The 17,136-nt window shown below is 55.7% G+C and overlaps 5 protein-coding genes across 5 annotated transcripts; 2 read left to right on the top strand and 3 right to left on the bottom strand.

The window, feature by feature from the left end:
• Positions 1-669: 669 nt before the first annotated feature.
• Positions 670-1,698, bottom strand: MFIFM68171_02879 (Enoyl reductase (ER) domain-containing protein; the record flags this gene model as incomplete). The annotated part of the gene is made up of 1 exon (XM_071058301.1): positions 670-1,698. The coding sequence occupies one exon, from the start codon at positions 1,696-1,698 to the stop codon at positions 670-672; it is 1,029 nt and encodes a 342-aa protein (XP_070914402.1).
• A 1,933-nt stretch (positions 1,699-3,631) lies between these two features.
• On the bottom strand, positions 3,632-4,756 carry MFIFM68171_02878 (C2 NT-type domain-containing protein; the record flags this gene model as incomplete). The annotated part of the gene is made up of 1 exon (XM_071058300.1): positions 3,632-4,756. One exon carries the CDS (start codon positions 4,754-4,756, stop codon positions 3,632-3,634), a length of 1,125 nt encoding a protein of 374 aa, XP_070914401.1.
• A 3,722-nt stretch (positions 4,757-8,478) lies between these two features.
• Positions 8,479-10,473, top strand: MFIFM68171_02877 (Benzoate 4-monooxygenase cytochrome P450; the record flags this gene model as incomplete). The annotated part of the gene is made up of 7 exons (XM_071058299.1): positions 8,479-8,559; positions 8,635-8,747; positions 8,806-8,855; positions 8,930-8,989; positions 9,045-9,298; positions 9,381-9,453; positions 9,554-10,473. The coding sequence occupies 7 exons, from the start codon at positions 8,479-8,481 to the stop codon at positions 10,471-10,473; spliced, it is 1,551 nt and encodes a 516-aa protein (XP_070914400.1).
• A 1,289-nt stretch (positions 10,474-11,762) lies between these two features.
• On the top strand, positions 11,763-13,290 carry BTN1 (battenin CLN3 protein; the record flags this gene model as incomplete). The annotated part of the gene is made up of 2 exons (XM_071058298.1): positions 11,763-11,901; positions 11,987-13,290. The coding sequence occupies 2 exons, from the start codon at positions 11,763-11,765 to the stop codon at positions 13,288-13,290; spliced, it is 1,443 nt and encodes a 480-aa protein (XP_070914399.1).
• An 836-nt stretch (positions 13,291-14,126) lies between these two features.
• Positions 14,127-16,433, bottom strand: MFIFM68171_02875 (Membrane metallo-endopeptidase-like 1; the record flags this gene model as incomplete). The annotated part of the gene is made up of 4 exons (XM_071058297.1): positions 14,127-15,440; positions 15,515-15,760; positions 15,810-16,255; positions 16,310-16,433. The coding sequence occupies 4 exons, from the start codon at positions 16,431-16,433 to the stop codon at positions 14,127-14,129; spliced, it is 2,130 nt and encodes a 709-aa protein (XP_070914398.1).
• Between the last annotated feature and the right edge of the window lie 703 nt (positions 16,434-17,136).

Here is a 17,136-nt window from a genome sequence, read left to right as displayed (position 1 = left end):
ATGCCATTATTCTGTTCCCGAGAATTTGCCTACGATCCGAACATTGAAATGGATAGGATCCAGGCCTTTCTATGACCTTATATATATAGTAGCTTTGTATAGTAAATATGTTTACTGAGCGAAGGTTCTTTACAACGTAGTACCCTACATTCATATATATCTATATACCGTGCGGTACTTCTAGACACTCTCTTTTCAGCCTGGGACTTGCAAATCCTCGGCTAGTTATAAAATGTTCTCTAATTTGCGTGGTTAGGCTGAGTAATCTTCAGAAGTCTAGCTTCTACTAAGCTAAATACCTTTCTGTTTCTTTTTTTTCTTCCTTCTTATTTCTTTTACGAAAGAAATACTAGGACTGTATTATTTTTCTTCTTTTTATAGCTGGTTAGTTAAACCGGTTGCACTACTATTGTACAAGGCTCTCTTATTGTGTAGTTTTATCCTGTACTAGGTCTTACGCTGTCGGGAACTACATGCATGAGGAACTGGTGGCAAACGGTGATTTTGTGCTTTAGAGTTGAAAGGCTTATCACATCGTTACGGTAGATCTTGAGAAGCACGACATTGCTAAAAAGAGCTGCCCACCACAACATACTAACCATCCATCAAGGGTGCTAAAGTTCTCACTTGAGCCCTTAATACCGACCGCATTGTTGGCTTAGATTGCCATCACGTCGAGTCCACAACCACGACCATCTTCCCACTCGCCAAGCCCTTCTCCATATACCGGTGGGCCTCCTGGATATCTTCGAACTTAAACACCTTGAACGGCTTAGCATCAAACTTCCCATCCGCAACAGCCTGGACAATGGTTTTCAAGGGAACATCCGAGAGAGGAAACTCGGGAGTGCCGAAGACAAAACTGCCGAAAAAGCTGAAATGAACACCGCTTGCCATCTGCAAGAGCGGGTTGAAGTCCTTGAGAGGATCAAGGCCGCCGAGCCACCCCGCAAGACACAATCGGCCATGCCTTTTCACCAGCGTAAGGGACTCCACAACCGTGCTATTCCCAACAAGCTCTAGGATCCTATCAAACTTCTCCGGCTTCCCGACCCCCCTCAGCCGATCCGGCAGACCGGGGCCCTCGAGCATCGCATCTGCCGCCCCCAGCGCCCTCAGTTCGGCAAACTTGGCCTCGCTCCTCGACGTCGCCGTCACGACCGCGCCTGCGTCGACGGCGAGGTTGAGCGCAGCCCGCCCAAAAGCCGAGGTCGCTCCGCGGATCAGAAGGGTGTGGCCGCTTTCGAGGCCCAGGTTCCGGAACAGGCACGTCCACGCCGTGCAGTACGACTCGGGCAGGGCGGCAAGCCGGTCCCACGGCAGGCGGGGCTGCTCGCCGGGGTCGGCGAGCGGGACGATGTTCTCGACCCGCGCGACCGTGTACTCCGCGTAGCTGCCGGGGACGGTGCGGCCCAGCCCGCCCATGACGGACGCCACGGCGGTGCCAGGGCGGAGCTCGCCGCCGGGGCACGAGTCGATGGTCCCGACGCACTCGATGCCGCTGATGGGGACGGACTCGGCCCACTCGCCGCGCCGCATGTGCATCTCGGCGTGGTTGATGCCGAAGGCGCGGATCTTGATGCGCGCCGTCCCTGGGGTCGGGATGGGCACGGCGACGTCGCGGATCACTAGGTTCTCAACGGGCCCGAAGGCTGAGATGATGATGGCTTTCATTGTGGGGGTAGAGTGGGAAGACATCTTGTGAGTCTCGTCGGTTTGGATACGAGGCCTTGGAGATAGTCAATTCGTTTTCGCCGCTAGAGACAGGGTGTGGATGGCAATGAGAGCAGCCCCCGGAGCCTTGGCTGGGCTGAACTAGAGATACTTATAGCCATGGGTTTATGCGCTCCAATATCAATTAGACGATACTAGTGGATATCTAGCATAGGAAACCTTGATTCCATTTCGCTTTCGAAGCTCCTTGATCAGCGGCGCGGATTGGCCGGGGGAACTCGTGGTTCAAAAGGGGGTGGGTGCTGATTAATCAACGGTCGCTCATATGCAGGTAGCCACCTATTGGATTGCAAAGCAGAATGCCGGATGCCGCGAAACGTCAGGTGTAGCCGCGGGGTTGTTTGAAGCTGTCTTGTGCGCCCTTGCGCTGATTTGGGAGGCCCAGAGGAGAGTGAGAATTGGCAAGGTTGCCGAACGTACTAGTACTTCCATAACTATGGGAGGGTTAATAGTAGGCTGGGGCAGGATTCTTGCCAAAACCTCTCCTTTTAGGGTTAGCATCCAAAGTTCTAAAACCGGCTTCTCTGGGCTGGCATATGTTGGGTTGCCATGGGTCTTCGTATCTGTTACCATCGTGATCGGGTTGGGGTGTTTGGGTCAATCCATGCCTGGTAACTGAGTCTCTTGAGTTTCAGAGGAGACTAATAGGTTTCAAACTTTGTATCTCATCACAACGGTCTTGGTGAATTTAAACAGAAGTTCCCGCGGCATGTGATGACGTATAGCTATCGATCACCCGGCGACAACGTTCGGCCAGAGTTCTGCGGGCCGACGGGGCTGTATAGCGGCCATCTAGCGGCCGTATACTTGGCTTAGTCACTATCGGTAATTAATGCTATTGCGATTTGTAGTGAATCACACGCCCTAGCTTTGCCAAAAGCGAGACCAGTCGCAGAATCGCGACCGGGCCTGACGCATGACGCCCCGTGGAGTTCACACTCGGACTTCGAGGGTGCGCTTGGGAAATTGTGAGGTTACACACGTGTCACATTTAAGTTAAGGGTCCGGCATGGTATTTCTTACAATTATTCCGATGCAGACGGCTACCTAGTTAGACTACGCTCTCCGGAATTACTTGGTAGTCTCCTTCTGATCAGAGGGAGCTCCATTTGCACATGTTGTTTTTTGGCGTGTTTGGGCTGCAGGTATCTACTGATGAGGTTGTCTACTTAGCCATGTCTACCTGCTGGTTCCACTGTCGTTGCTCTCTACCTCGTCTTCATGGGTATGTGGGTGTAGATGTGTGTTTCTGCACCATTCTAACAGTACGGTTTTTATGCACATAGCAGTAGAGGGACCGGAATACCCTTAGGATAAGGCGGTGTAAGAATAATAATGAAAATTTCAATGAAATGAACTCTTTTAGCCTATCAATAAAGCAAACCCTGTCTGCACTAGCGCTCTTCAGACTTTGTGCAAGGATTTTTTCAGTGAATTGGAGTTCATTTCATCGCGACATTCTGGAGAGAGGCGAATGCTTCAGCCGCCTTATCCTGTTGTCTTTCCCAGGGCCGGTCCGTTCGCCTAGGTATTTCTCCCTTTAATAGCCCGGCGCCGTCGATTAGCCCATGATTGTGCCGCCCCGACGCAACTCTCTGGGTCGGATCTTGTATGAACTGTTGCGCCCTTGAGAACCATTGCAATATGGTTGTTATGAACTTCAAGAGCACGAGAAGAGCTAGGATCTTCGCAATCTCCGACACTGTCTGGTCGACAGCTTTAAGGGGTGGGGTGGGTTCGATTGAAACTGATTCGCTGCTCACAGCGGTGGTGGTCATGGTGTCCCCATCGCTTGTTATTTCGGAGTCCCTTCTCGTCTCTTCCATATGGGTACCGACAGCCATGTGACTGCCAACTCGATCTCGTAGTTACTGTCGGAGAGACTCCAGAATGGGGTCTAGAGCACAGTCTTGGACATATCTGCATTCATGCCCTTGGAGTTCAGACCTTCCTCCAACTCCTGGATATCGCCTCCTCCACACTGCTCAGACGCTGGGCGCTGTTGAAGCGGTAGTCGCTGTGTCTGACCAGGAAGGCTCTCTGTGCTGGCTTCGTGCATGAACCGCGCGGGGGCTGGATCCGGCACCTCGAGAAGTACTTCCTCGCAGTTCCCCATCTGCATGGCTACGTTAAGACTCCGTGCGACCTCATCCAAGGACCGCTTGAACTCGACATGGCTGTCCAAGCCTAGCTCAGTCAAGGTGGAGTTGTCCTTTTTGCCGAAAGTTGACGAGAATTTGAGCAGGTCGTGTTTTATTTGGCGGCTCCTACCACGTAGCTTACCCTCGACCTCGACGCGCATGAAGACGGGACGTTTGCTGTGCTCGAAGGCGAACGCGGCCCGGTACTCCTGCTTGTGCGCTTGACCGGGGTCGAGGTCGTTCCCGGTGAACTCCCATTCTAGGGTTCGTAGGCCGTCACGGCCCTTTGGCTTGCGTACAATGCCCTTGAAGACCCATCGACCGACACGGTCTTTGGAGGTGCTGGACTCGCGACCGATACCGCCGAACTCGAAGCCCATGGCGCCGAGGGTTGGGACGAACGTGTCAGGTTTGGTCTTTGTGAGAACCGTCTTTGTGCCAGTGAGGAAGCGGGGCCCGTAGTGCTCGGTAATTTGCACGGCATACTCGGAGTTGAGGGGCCGTCTTGGTTTGAAGGTCTCGCGGCGGGGAGCATAGAGGGCATAAGAGGACATATCTTCGCTCAGGGTAACAAAGACACTGGCTCGCTCGAGCCAGTAGCCGTGGGGCTGCTTGAAGGTGATGTCCATGTAGACGATGCCCGCTGGCGTCTTTTCGTTGCCTAGGGTGCCCCATTGGGCCATTTTCCAGTGGTATTTGCAATCGGTGTCTACTTTTCCGATGGCGGCCGATCCGACGCAGAGGTGAGAGCCCCGCGCGGTCTCCTCGTCAAATCTCTCGAAGTCGCTGCGTCCATATCGTCTAACTTTGATAGCGGGGCCCCGTCGTTGTGGCCAGGATTGCGATGTTGCTGGTGCTGCAGTGACCGTTGTCACGTTCATTGAAACTTGTTTTCTTCCTTTTTTTTCCTTTTTTCTTTCCTTTCTCCTGAACAAATAAAAAGGCGAAATTTCCACTGCCGGAGCCTTCGCATCGGTGAGGGGTGGTTGGCGCTATTTGAGCCTGCCACGCCGCAGAGCTGATTGCTGAGGCAGCAGGGCATCGCCAGAAAAGCGCTCACTCGGCCTCTTCTCGCCAATCAGGCAAGTATATCATGTGCTGCGCCGCAGCGGCCGAATGCACTTGGAGTTTCATCACAGGGACCGCTGTTCAGCCGCACCTTGAAATTAGTCATGATATAAAATTCAATTTTTGAACAAGGCTCCCGAGTCCTGACTCCGCCTGACACCGTCCATCCAACAAACTACCTTACCTTACCCGGTAATTATCCCATCACAAACACCATCGCTCGCCCGCTCGGCCATGTCGGAACATTCAAGCTCATCGTCTCGTCGAGAATCCAAGTCTCGACCCAACAAAACCGAGACCAGGAAGGACGACGGCTTAAATACGCCGTCTTTCCTTCCATATATCGAGACCTTCGTTAGAGATATTGCACCGCGCCCTGCAAGCGGCCACATCAGCCCACACCATCGCAATTACCGGGCCGACTGCGGTACCAACCCTCGCATTTCACCTGGTGCCGATCAAGGCGGCAAGGCTCGACGGTCAAGATCGAGAGTGAGAACTCGCGCCACCGATCACCGGACGGTCATCATAGACGGCCGCGGCGATCAAGGTGAAACCAGCGACGAAGACGACCGTGGACCTGAGCGGTAACCCATGCTTCGCGTTGACCCACTCTGCCCGCAGGATGTCACAGTTCACATGTCTCTGGCCGTGCGAGACGATCCCGAGGATGTGCTTGAGGAGTGTTCGAGATTGCGCAGACTTGGTCATTTCACAGAGGCCATCGCGCTATACCGGAACCGTCTTAGCCACTTTCTCGACAACAGATACGTCCTCGTCCAGTACGCGCAGTGTCTCTACGAGACTGGCCAGTATGCCCAGCTTGAAAAACTGGCAGAAGAGAAAGCCCCACCTCCCATGGAAGACCCTGATGCCTTGCAACTGAACTGGGACATGCTGTTATTGGCAGCGAAGAAAGGCTCTGGGAAGAATACCCCTGGTAAACAATTCAGGCACATACTCCTGGCAGTCAGGGCAGTAGTTAAACGCTCTTGGCCGAGGCTCGACTCCACCGAGGTACGTTCCCATCACCATCATCGCCGTGCTAGAGAGCCATTGTGAATCAATAACCTCATGCTGCACAGTGCCAAGTGTTCTCCCTTCTCCCTCATATCGGTTACAATTTGTATGAAGTAGCCCCGTTATATCACATAGACGCTTTATACCGACATCTGAGAGATCGAGGGATGGTGTGGGAGTTCAGGGACTTGGTTCAGAGCCACCTCGCTCAAAATACGTTAACTCAAGTTGCCCAGTTAATGAGCATGCCGCCGCTACCCCCGGGTTTATCAGGACATCAGCTCCTAGCACTACTCTCCCCGGAAGAGTTGCGCGAGCGATGGAGTGAGAGCGCTGAAGATGAGCCAACATTGTTTGCCCTGCTGGATACCTTTACCATGTACGCTCTGCATTCTAGGAGAGATGTGCCTTCACTGGACTCCTATTGCGAGGACAGGATGAAGGAATACATGGAAGCCGCTAATGAATGTGGCTCTGCGCTTCTTGCCCTCGACGATGCAAACCTGATGACTCGACCGTGTCTTCGATGGATCATGGCTAAACGAATGATTAAAGACAACAACGAGCTTCTTTTCATCCGTCAAGCAACCTATGATAGGCGCGACTTGTATTCGGAACCCGGCGGCTTCAAATTCCACTGGAGCGTGTTCCCATCGGGAATTTTCCCTAGATACAATCCCTCACATGGTGCAATACCGCGATGGAAACCGAGGCCGGCTGCGCCCGGGCATGACTTCGCCCCCACAGCTCAGATGGTTTTACGAGCAGCTGAGGAGTTGGGAGACCTGGATCTTCAGACAGGTTGTCTCTCGGAAATGATGTACCGAGGGGTACAACCTGTCGAGAGGGTCCTCCCCAAGCTCCACGGTATCTGGTCGTCAGCCGGGAATAAGAAGATGTTGCGTTCGTTGAACCTCTTCCGCGGTCTGCTGGCTCATGCATCATCGGAGCGTGAAGAGTTACGACGCGACCTTCTCCTCGAAATTGAGGCAGGGGACAAAGACGAGATCGCCGACCGACTACACCTTTTGGCAGGACTGACCCCCGATCCGGCACAACAAAACGCCTATCAAGCAATGGCGAGAAACAACAATGGTTATACAGGCGCCTATCCAAACCATGACAGCCATTGGAAGATATGGGGTTCGCAAGATCGCAATGATCGTCCCGGAGTCTTTGATGGAGCCCCTCCTCTACATGAGGGACCATACCCACCGCCCCCACCGACCGAACCGCCCACACCCACCCACCTGGACGCCCGAGACATTTATCGCCGCGGAGTCTTTCATGGAGCCTCTCCTCTGCACGAGGGACCATACCCACCGCCCCCACCGACCGAACCGCCCACACCCACCCACCTGGACGCCCGGGACATTTCCAGTAGGAATAGGGCCATGAAAACTTTGCCAATCCTGCCGGGACCGCCAAGCATTGAAATGCGGACCCGCGAGAAGCTAGCTAGGAATACAGCCGAAATCAATGACATTGAGCTAAAATTGCGGTCGACTCGGGATAGACGCGAGATGCACGCCTTGCAAAATAGAATGGAAGAACTGGGAGTCGAACGTTATCGGTTGGTGGTAGAGAGCAGAAAGGAGATGGGACCTGGAGAACAGAGCAAGCGAGATATTTTGGGCTGGCTTAGAAATGGAGGTACAGATGACCCACCGTCCAGAGTCCCACAACGTAGAACGACTGTGGAGGACTACCTAGGGACATCAGACTCGGGCGACGAAAATGATGAAGTAAAACGATTCGATGTGCAAGAAAGAAACAGTAAGTTTAATTATTTCCAGCCTACCCCCGTAACCTGACGGCTAATCAACTTACCTTTCATATATTCGGGCGAGAAGGGAAAGACACCTCTCCTACTGGAATACTACCCTGGATACGACAATCATGGCCATACTCTTGAGGATGGCAGTCCCGATAAAGATGGCAACGCCGATGACGAATCCTTTGGCTAGTCTGGTGAGTCGTCTACGAATGCGGCGATCGCCCAGAATGTCCGCCGTGTTAATTACCCTATGAGGCAAAGGAATTGGGGCCAAGATTCGTCTTGGTTAACTGGCAGGGCAGTAGCAGGGCAGCAGCAGTTGTCCCACCCCTCTTTGTGACTTGGTATTTAGAGACCATGACCAACTCTTCTCCTATAGGAAGGTGAATTGACACGGGCGCCCTTGACCATATATATGCTACTTACACCCCTGGTGACGGGACGTGTTGGTGTTGGCGCAGTGGGTGCTGCGCAGCGGCACAACATGAAGACGGTTTTGTCAAGAGACTCAGAGCACTGTATGGGGTGACTGGCGAGTTAGGCCCAACATGCATGACACATGCATTGAAAAGCAGGCGATACCGCCCCTTTCATGCTCTGCTTTTTGGTCTCCTTTTCGGTCTCCTTCAACCGCTCTATATGTCAACGTCACGGTCGGTCTCCAAACACTCGCGCAGTTTCCCATGACGTTTGTCCGTTGGTGATCACACACTCCCTCGCACCCTCTACCGCGCAGCCATGGCGTCCGTTCTGCAGGCGCCTCTTGAATTTGCGGCTCACGTCACCACCGTTCAATGGGCGACCCTCGCCCTGGGCGCTGTAGGCAACCAGACCCACCAGATATTCCTTGATTATCTGGCAGTCGGACACCGAACTGAAACCAAACTCTATTAGGTCTCATTATACGCGTCCGCCCGCTGTTTCTACCACCTGTATCTGCATCCCGCCTCCAGGTTCCCCGGCCCAAAGCTTGCGGCCATCTCCAACATATGGTACGCGTATCATTGGTTAGTAGTGCTTCCTGTGCTCTCCCAAGATTCCGTCTACCTGTACTGACAAGCCCAGGGTCACGGGAAAATACCCCATGGCGATTGCTAAGGCTCTGGAGAAATACGGTGAGCACCAGACGATGCTCTCAGGAGTTATTAGACAAATGCTTGCCAACACGGATTATGTGCCCCCGGACTAGGCGATGTTGTCCGTATAGGCCCAAACGAGCTCGCCTTCATCACCCCCAAGGCTGCGTCAGGTGCGCAAAACAGCAACACCTAGGACAAGAGCATACAGCTAACGCGAAAGACCAGACATATACGCCTCACACACAAAACATATTGAGCACTTCCCTAAGGCCAACTTTATAGATCTCGGCGGAGGAGACAAAGGCCTCACTTGGGAGACAGATCCGGCCAAGCACCGCGCCATTGCCAAGATGATTGCGCCAGCGTTCAGCGTCAAGGCCATCAAGTCCAAGGAGCCGATGATGCACAAGTATGTTGACCTGTTTGTCCGGAAAATGAGCGAGGTAGGAAGCCGAGAAGGCGGGATAGAACTCAGGATGGTACGTTGTGACACGGGATCAAAACCACACACAGCTCACTCTGTCTGGCGCTCACATACTGATTTTATTGATGATTCGTCAGTGGACAGACTGGGTTGCCTTGGATATCTCGGCAGAGCTGGCCTATGGGCGCGAGATGCAACAGGTGGAGCAAGGTAAGTAAGCGGAACCGCTTGCCGTTTTACTTTCCGAGTCTCTTCGTCTACTACTACTCATGACTAAGACACCTAACCGCCTCACCCTACCACTACGCAGCAAAGAGTGCGCCCTTCCTCGACGCCCTGTGGAGCGCCAACTTCTTCATCGCCATCCACCAGACCTCGCACAAATTCCCCCTCCTGTCGCCGCTACAGTACGCCTTCCTCCCGCCGGGGACCGCCATGAGCGAGCTCCGCGTCCGGCGCCTCAACCGTGCGGAGTTTGAGCGGCGCATCGCCCGGCGCGGCGAGACCAAGCACGCGGACCACTTCGACCAGCTGCTTGGAGCGTCGGCGCCGGCGCCCACGGCCAAGCAGAAAACGCACCTCGGGGTCGTGGCCGGGCAGCTGCTCGTCGCCGGATACGAACCCATCTCGAGCCAGTTCCTCTGCACGATCATGTTCTCGCTCCAGGAGCCCGCGCTGCACCGGCGGCTGGTGGACGAGATCCGCGGCGCGTTCGCGCGGTACGACGACATCACGCCCGACGCACTGGCGGCGCTGCCGCTGCTCCACGCGGCGCTGCTCGAGACGCTGCGCCTGACCGTGATTGGCGGCGGCGGACTGCCGCGTGTAAGCCCCGGCGCTACCGTCGACGGACACCACATCCCGCGCGGTGTGGGTGTGCAGTACGCGCACTGGGCCTTCACGCGCAGCCCGCGCTACTTCCGCGAGCCGCGCTGCTTCCGCCCCCAGCGCTGGCTCCCCGCCGACCACCCGGCGTGGGACCCGGCGTTCGCGGACGACGCCACGGACCAGTTCTTCCCCTTCAGCCAAGGCCCCCGCGCCTGCCCCGGCATGGGCCTCGCGTGGCGCGAGACGCGGCTGTTTGTCGCCAAGGTGCTCTGGTCGTTTGACGTCGAGCCCCTGCCCGGCCAGCAGCCCGTCGTGTTCGAGGACGCGTTCCGCATGTACGGCATGTGGAGCAAGCCGCAGTTCTGGGTGCGGTTGCTCCCGCGGCAGGAGACAACGACCTGACTGACACGGCTAGGGGATTCCCACACGGGAGTTGCTAGGGTAGCACATGGCGGAGCTATGGATAGGGCAGAGGTTCGTCAGGGTGCTCATCACTTGCTCGGACAATCATATGTAATACTCAACTTGCCTGTTCTGGTTTGAATCGCTACTGCTCCATGCCTCGAAAGGCCGTAACGGAGGTTGCTGGCGGAACCTGTCCTCTCTTTTTTTACTTGCAACTCTCAGCTTTGCCTGAATGATAACGTGCCCCGCGAGGATAATCGACTACGATACCACTATACCCGGCCCCTTTTCCAACCCAAGCCCGACTCAAATCAGATGGCTGATTTTGGGAGCGTGGATGCGCTGAGTTGCTTAATTAAGTATCTGTCGTAATTCCCATGGCCCATTCACGCAGACAGCTTGTAGTGCTACGCCATGGGTGTGTGTGTAAGAGAGTGCTGGTAGTTGGTTGTATTTGTTGGCGATATATGGTGTGTGTTGGTGGTTGGTGGCATACGTTGGTGGTTGGTGGTGGATGTTGGTAGTGGGCAGTATATGAAATGCAGTTGGTGATATGGTGCTCCCATGAAGAGTCCGTCCTTCAGACCCAATGGCCGCCGACCCACATGCGCCGTGTCCAGTAAGGAGCAGTACGATCATGCCCATGATAGCACGCCGGTCCACATCCCCGGTCCCTAATCAGTAGGGGTCTGCAAGACTCGTCGGCTCCATTCCCGAGGCCTAGGTGCCGAGTTTTGTAAAGTCCGCCAGACAATGTCTTACTACATACGGTTAGCCCTCTACTTAAAGATAAATAGCAGTAAAGGACTGACACGCCCTAGGCCAAAGCGGTGTAAGAATAATAATTATCACTCATAGCTCGCCTAGGTAACTAGAGAATTAGCTAGAAGGTATATAACAGATTGAATACACGCATTAGATATTTTAAATCATCTTGAAATGACGAAACCCTTAGGAAAACGCGGGTTTGAACTTTATCGCGCCAGGCTAGCGGTGTGGCTGGCCAGAGAGGGAGTGGAACCCGAAAGAGTGGGGCTGTTGTGCGCCTGACCCCAGCTGCTGCGTCCCGTTTCAGCACAGATTTCCGGCTCCCGGCAGGCAATCCGAACCCTTGCCTTCGACAACCGTTTCCACCGTCATCGTCATCCTTCGTAGCCGGCCCTCACCCACACCGCCGCCACGAAGACTGCCTACGCGAGATGTAGCGAAGTCGGGCCCGACGGAGATACCGACATACCTACCTACCTACCTACTTACCTACCTACCTACCTGCCCCGCCTCAGACAATGAACCGATCACCCTCCTCATCCGGCCTGCTCCCCCTGCCGGGATCGCCATCCTCGTCGTGGGCCCTCTACCGCGCCCGCCTGGCGAGCATCTTCCATGGCGCCGACACGTCGGTGCTGGTCGCCTTCTGGCTGTTTGGTGCGTACCCGTGCCCGTCGTCCCAAAGCAATCCCGCATCACAGAAGGAACCAACTGACTCCGAAGCATCACACACACACAACAGGCCTGATCAACAACGTCCTCTACGTCCTGATCCTTTCGGCCGCGCAGGACCTGGTCGGCTCCGCCCTGCCCAAGGGCATCGTGCTCCTCGCCGACGTGGTGCCCTCGTTCCTGACCAAGCTGGTCGCGCCCTACTTCATCCACCGCGTGCCGTACGCCGCCCGCATCGTCGTCTTCGTCGTGCTCTCCTCGGCCGGCATGGTCCTGGTCGCCCTCGCCCCCGCCGACAACAGCGCCGGCTCCGTCGCCGTCAAGATGCTCGGCGTCGTCCTCGCCAGCCTGAGCAGCGGCGGCGGCGAGCTCAGCTTCCTCGGCCTGACCCATTACTACGGCCACATGTCGCTCGCCGCCTGGGGCAGCGGGACCGGCGGGGCGGGGTTGGTGGGCGCCGGCCTGTATGTGGTCTTGACCGGGTGGATCGGGCTGGGGGTGCGGGGGAGCTTGCTGGCCGCGGCGCTGCTGCCCGGGGTCATGCTGGTGAGTTTCTTTGGGGTACTGCCGAGGGGCCCGTTGCGGAAGGGGTGGAAGGGCGGGTACGAGAGGGTGTCGTCCGGGGTGAGGGACGAGGATGGAGAGGGGAGGGAGGAAGAGGAGGAGGAGGAGGATTTTGAGGACGTGCCCACGGGCATGGCGTCGAGCAGTCTGCTCTCGCCGGGCTCGTCGGTCGCGGCTACGGCGTACTCGACGCATCATCATCATCATCATCATCGACATCGCCATCATCGCGCGGGAAAGGGACCGTCGTTCTGGGCACATCTGCGACGTGCAAAGGCGCTGTTCTGGCCCTATATGCTGCCGCTTTTGCTGGTGTACGTCGCCGAGTACACCATCAACCAGGGCGTGGCGCCGACCCTGCTGTTTCCGCTCGACGAGTCCCCGTTTTCCGAGTTCCGCGCCTTCTACCCTTTTTACGGCTTTCTCTACCAGCTCGGCGTGTTCATCTCTCGCTCCTCGACGCCCTTTATTCGGGTCCACAACTTATATTTCCCCTCTCTGCTGCAGGTCGCTAACCTAGTCCTGCTGACGCTACACGCGCTGTTAAACTTTATACCCTCGGTGTATCTGGTGTTCCTCATCACCTTTTGGGAGGGCCTGCTGGGCGGGGCCGTCTACGTCAACACATTTGCCGAGATCATGGAGAATGTGCCGGCCGAGGAACGCGAGTTCAGCTTGGGCGCGACATCGGTCAGCGACAGCGGCGGTATCTGCATTGCCGGCTTCTTGGGCATGGCCATGGAGGTTTGGCTGTGCGAGTGGCAGGTGCAGCATGGGAGAGACTTTTGCCGTCGCATCGAAGCCAGCTGAAGTGGGCGGCTGCTGCACCGTATAAAGCTCGCCAGCGCAACAAGATGTGCGTCAGTTATAAAGACGTCCTTACTTCGCGCGGTTCCGCGGAGACAGTTCGGGTTTGATGGCGCGTCTTGAACAGACCATGAGTTGAATCAGGGGCTGTGGAAGTAAACCCGAAAAACGTTGGGTGCCCTGTTTCGGCAGGGATCGGAGTTCTCACGCGCGTCAGTAAATGAGATGAGCAGTCGTGCGCTCAGCATCCTTTTGCTGGCTCCCTCACTTGCCCGGGCAGAGGGACGTGGTACGGATATTGCATTGCACTGCTGCAATGACATGGAAGGATTCAGTTCCCACGGGGTTCCGTTCCTCCTTCGGACAACACTGGTCCTTACCTCGGATTCGTACGTGAGAGATGGTGCCAACGCTTGTCGCCAAGCCAACGAGCCAAAATGCTGGGAGAAATGACAGCGGACTTTGTGAGTCCGAGAGAGCAAGGCCAAATTAGATTGGGAAATGAACTTATGTTTAAAGAGCGGGAGCCGACAAGAAAGCACACCTCAGCTTTGCAAACAAACAAGTAGAACGAACATGACAACGGTGATGCGCTCCATTAGAGTCTATCTAATTCTAGTTTTTAACTACTACTACTATGTCTTAAGGTTAAGCGCTCAATTTGTCCTTGATTCTCCCCCCACCCGATGCCCAGTTCTTATTGGAAAATTCGACAACGCCAGACACCAACAAGGTAAAACACACATGCTCATGCTCGTCTAAGGAAAATGTAAATGGAAATGGAAGTGGAAATGGAAATGGTTCAGCCTATCCTTGAAGTAGGCCTTGTTGGCCGTCTACTAGAACAGGGCACACTCGGGCTCCCTGACCGGGCACGAGAATGCTGCCTTGAACGCTCGCGAGTTCCTGGTGAGGCCGCGGATGCGAACATTGTCGGGCGAGTGGTGCTTAGTCTCCACCCACGTCTGGAGAGCGGCCGGGGTGAGACTGTTGCACCACATGTTGGCATAGAAGACGAAGAAGAGCTGCTCGGGCGTGAGCAGTTCCAGGCCGGGCAGTTGTTGGTTCCAGACGTCAGGCTTGGCTTTGCGCTGGTCGGCCCAGGTGTCGAAGGCGACGCTCAGGCCGCCCGCATCGGCAATGTTCTCGCCCAGCGTCCGCTGGCCGTCCACGTTCATCTTGCCGCCGGGGACGTCGACCTGGAACTGCGAGTACTGGTCCACGAAGCACTGGGCGCGCTCCACGTAGGCTGTGACGGTCGCGTTGTCCCACCATGGCTTCTGCTCGCCATTCTCGTTCAACTTGCGCCCCTGGTTGTCGAAGCCGTGGCTGATTTCGTGGCCGATGACGGAACCCAGGCCGCCGTACGTGGCATAGTCGGGCAGTTGGGGGTGGTAGTAGGGCAGCTGCGAGAAGCCGGCGTGGATGTACATGACGTTATCACTAGTTTGGTAATAGCAGTTGACCTCGGTTGCGGGCGAACCCCAGTCGGTGCGGTCTGGGGTCACCATGGCGGTCGCATACTCCTTGAGCGTCTTGTGTCGCAAGCCTGCCAGCCTGTTGGCAAAGTAGCTGTCGGTGACGTTCAGGTCCTGGTAATAGGCGGCCACCGACTCGGCTGATGAAACGTCCGGGTTCGATTTCTGGTATCCGATCTGCTGGACCATATTGTCCACCTTTTGAATGGCTCGGGTCTTGGACTCATCGCTCATCCAATCCAGTGCCTGGATGCGCTCCTTGTACTTCTCCCGGATGTGAGTCGTCATCTCATCGGTTGACTCCATGGCTTGTTCGGGGTACGCTGCCGCTACGAAGATGTGATCCAGCGCGTATCGCATGGTCCCGCTGACGGCGTTTATGCAGTCACCGGCCTGGTTAAGGCCGGTCGTCGTTTTGGGCATGATGGCTTCAAGTTCGGGGTCGATAATATAGCCATGCAACCTGTCGATTGCCTTCCACACCATCCAGCTCTGCACAACCGCCTTGGGCTGGCTAGCTATGACCTCGGCCAGCTCGACGAAGGCGGCTGGCTGTTGCACATAGACTTCGGTTATCGGATGGCTGGGATCGCCGAGGGCGGCGACCACCTTGTCGAAGCCCAGGATGGGTACAGTGGCCGAGAACTCATTGAGCGGCATGAGCGAATAAATCTCCTAAAACAGGAATCAGCGTCAGAGCCCTGTCTCGTCTTGGCTGGGGCCGACAGCCTTTTTGCCCGGTTACTCACTTCCAAGCTGGTTGCTGTCTGGGCTAGCGCGGCGTAGGGAGCCATGGTTTTGTACATCTCAATCTCAAAGTTTACCACTCCGTTTGCAAGCTCGGCAGCGTCTGACTCCAAGAGCTTTTTCTGGTACACCAGCTCCAGCGCCTCGGATATCTTCTCGGCGTAGAGCGCCAGGGCAGCATTGTCACTGTATACCGTGGCATTGGTGTTGACCAGACTGGGGTGAATGAAGGCGAGTCGATTGTGTTTCTACGACTGTGTTAGCACGGACGGCCGTTGCGGGGACGAAGAAACGCACCGAGTCCAGGGGGTCTCTTATGACGATTTGACCATTTATCGCGGAGTGGAAGACGGGGATGCCGAGTTCTTCGAGAATAAGGGAAGCCTTGACCAGGGCCTCATGTTCGGATGGTCCAACCTTCGTCTCGAGGTCGTCGACCGAGATTGGCCAAGACTTGTTGATGGAGACAACCAGGTCGGTGAGCGGCTGGATTCCCGCTTCCTGCCTGGCCTCGGTGTTCATACAGGCTTGATAACTGGTCCGCAGCAAGTCGAAATTGTGCTCGCCGTAGCTATCTGATCGGGCGGTGATCTGAGACTGAACGGAACGGTGCCCCATTGCTTGTTGGTAGTCGGGATTCTCGAGCATGCGCTCTAGAAGTCTGAAGATGCGCTGCTGAATGCCACCGGCAAGCAACTGATCGGCCTCGAATCTTTCCCTATACCCATAGCAGACCACTGTCGCTGGTTAGATAAAATGTACCGAAACAGGGGTTATCTGGGCCGTGCTTCGCTCACTTTCATCAAACTGTGTGCAGGGGTCCATCTGGGCCCAGTTTGGGTGCATATTCTGAAGGACATTGGAAGCCGCGTGCAGACACGCCGGCGTCGTGCACACCGTGCTGCTCTGCCACTGACCCATCTTGCGCAGTGAGGGTGAATCAAGATGGGAGAAACAAGAAATGAAAGGCGTTATTGACCCAAGGAAAAGGACTTGAGGTGCGCGGTGCTGGGAGTCCGAGTCCGAGCTGGGGGAGCGAGCCCGCTTCCCTTATATGCGCGCTTCTCGATGGACGAACTTATTCCTACTCGCATCCTGACGCCCCTGAGTTTTCGCTGCCAAGGCTCGGCAAGGACAAGCCCGGCCGGGCGAGACTGGGATCGGGGACAGAGCATGCTAGCTCAGCCTCTCCAAATAAGCAGATTGCTGGCGATCGAGAGCAGGAGCATGGATGTATCAGCCCCGAACGCACAACTGCAAGACTGTCAAAGACGCGAACCCATGCCCCATGTCAGCACTACACCGCAGACTGGGCCCTCTCTGGAGGCAACCACATTTCAGGGTCCCGCTTGGCGCGCGTCTCAGCGAATGACATGTCGTGCTAAGGGCAGAGGATCCATTTCGCGTGCTTGTCGACGGGGACGCTCTGGCTCCAGTCCCCATAGACAAAATTCTGCGGCCTGGGACAAACAAGCGCGATGTGGAGGGTGTTGGCGCGATGCTAATTACCCTCGTGAGCTAAATCTGGAGTCAAGCCAAGCACCGCCCCGGATCGTGAGCGCAAACAGCATGGTGCTGTGGTTTTCACGACGGCTCGGACTCTCTTGTTTTCATGTTTCCACTC

The sequence above is a fragment of the Madurella fahalii genome (genome assembly GCF_045866475.1).
Source record: "Madurella fahalii IFM 68171 DNA, scaffold_2, whole genome shotgun sequence".
Taxonomy (NCBI): domain Eukaryota; kingdom Fungi; phylum Ascomycota; class Sordariomycetes; order Sordariales; genus Madurella; species Madurella fahalii.
The sequence above is the reverse complement of the archived record's forward strand: the minus strand, read 5'-3'. Positions and strand labels throughout refer to the sequence as shown.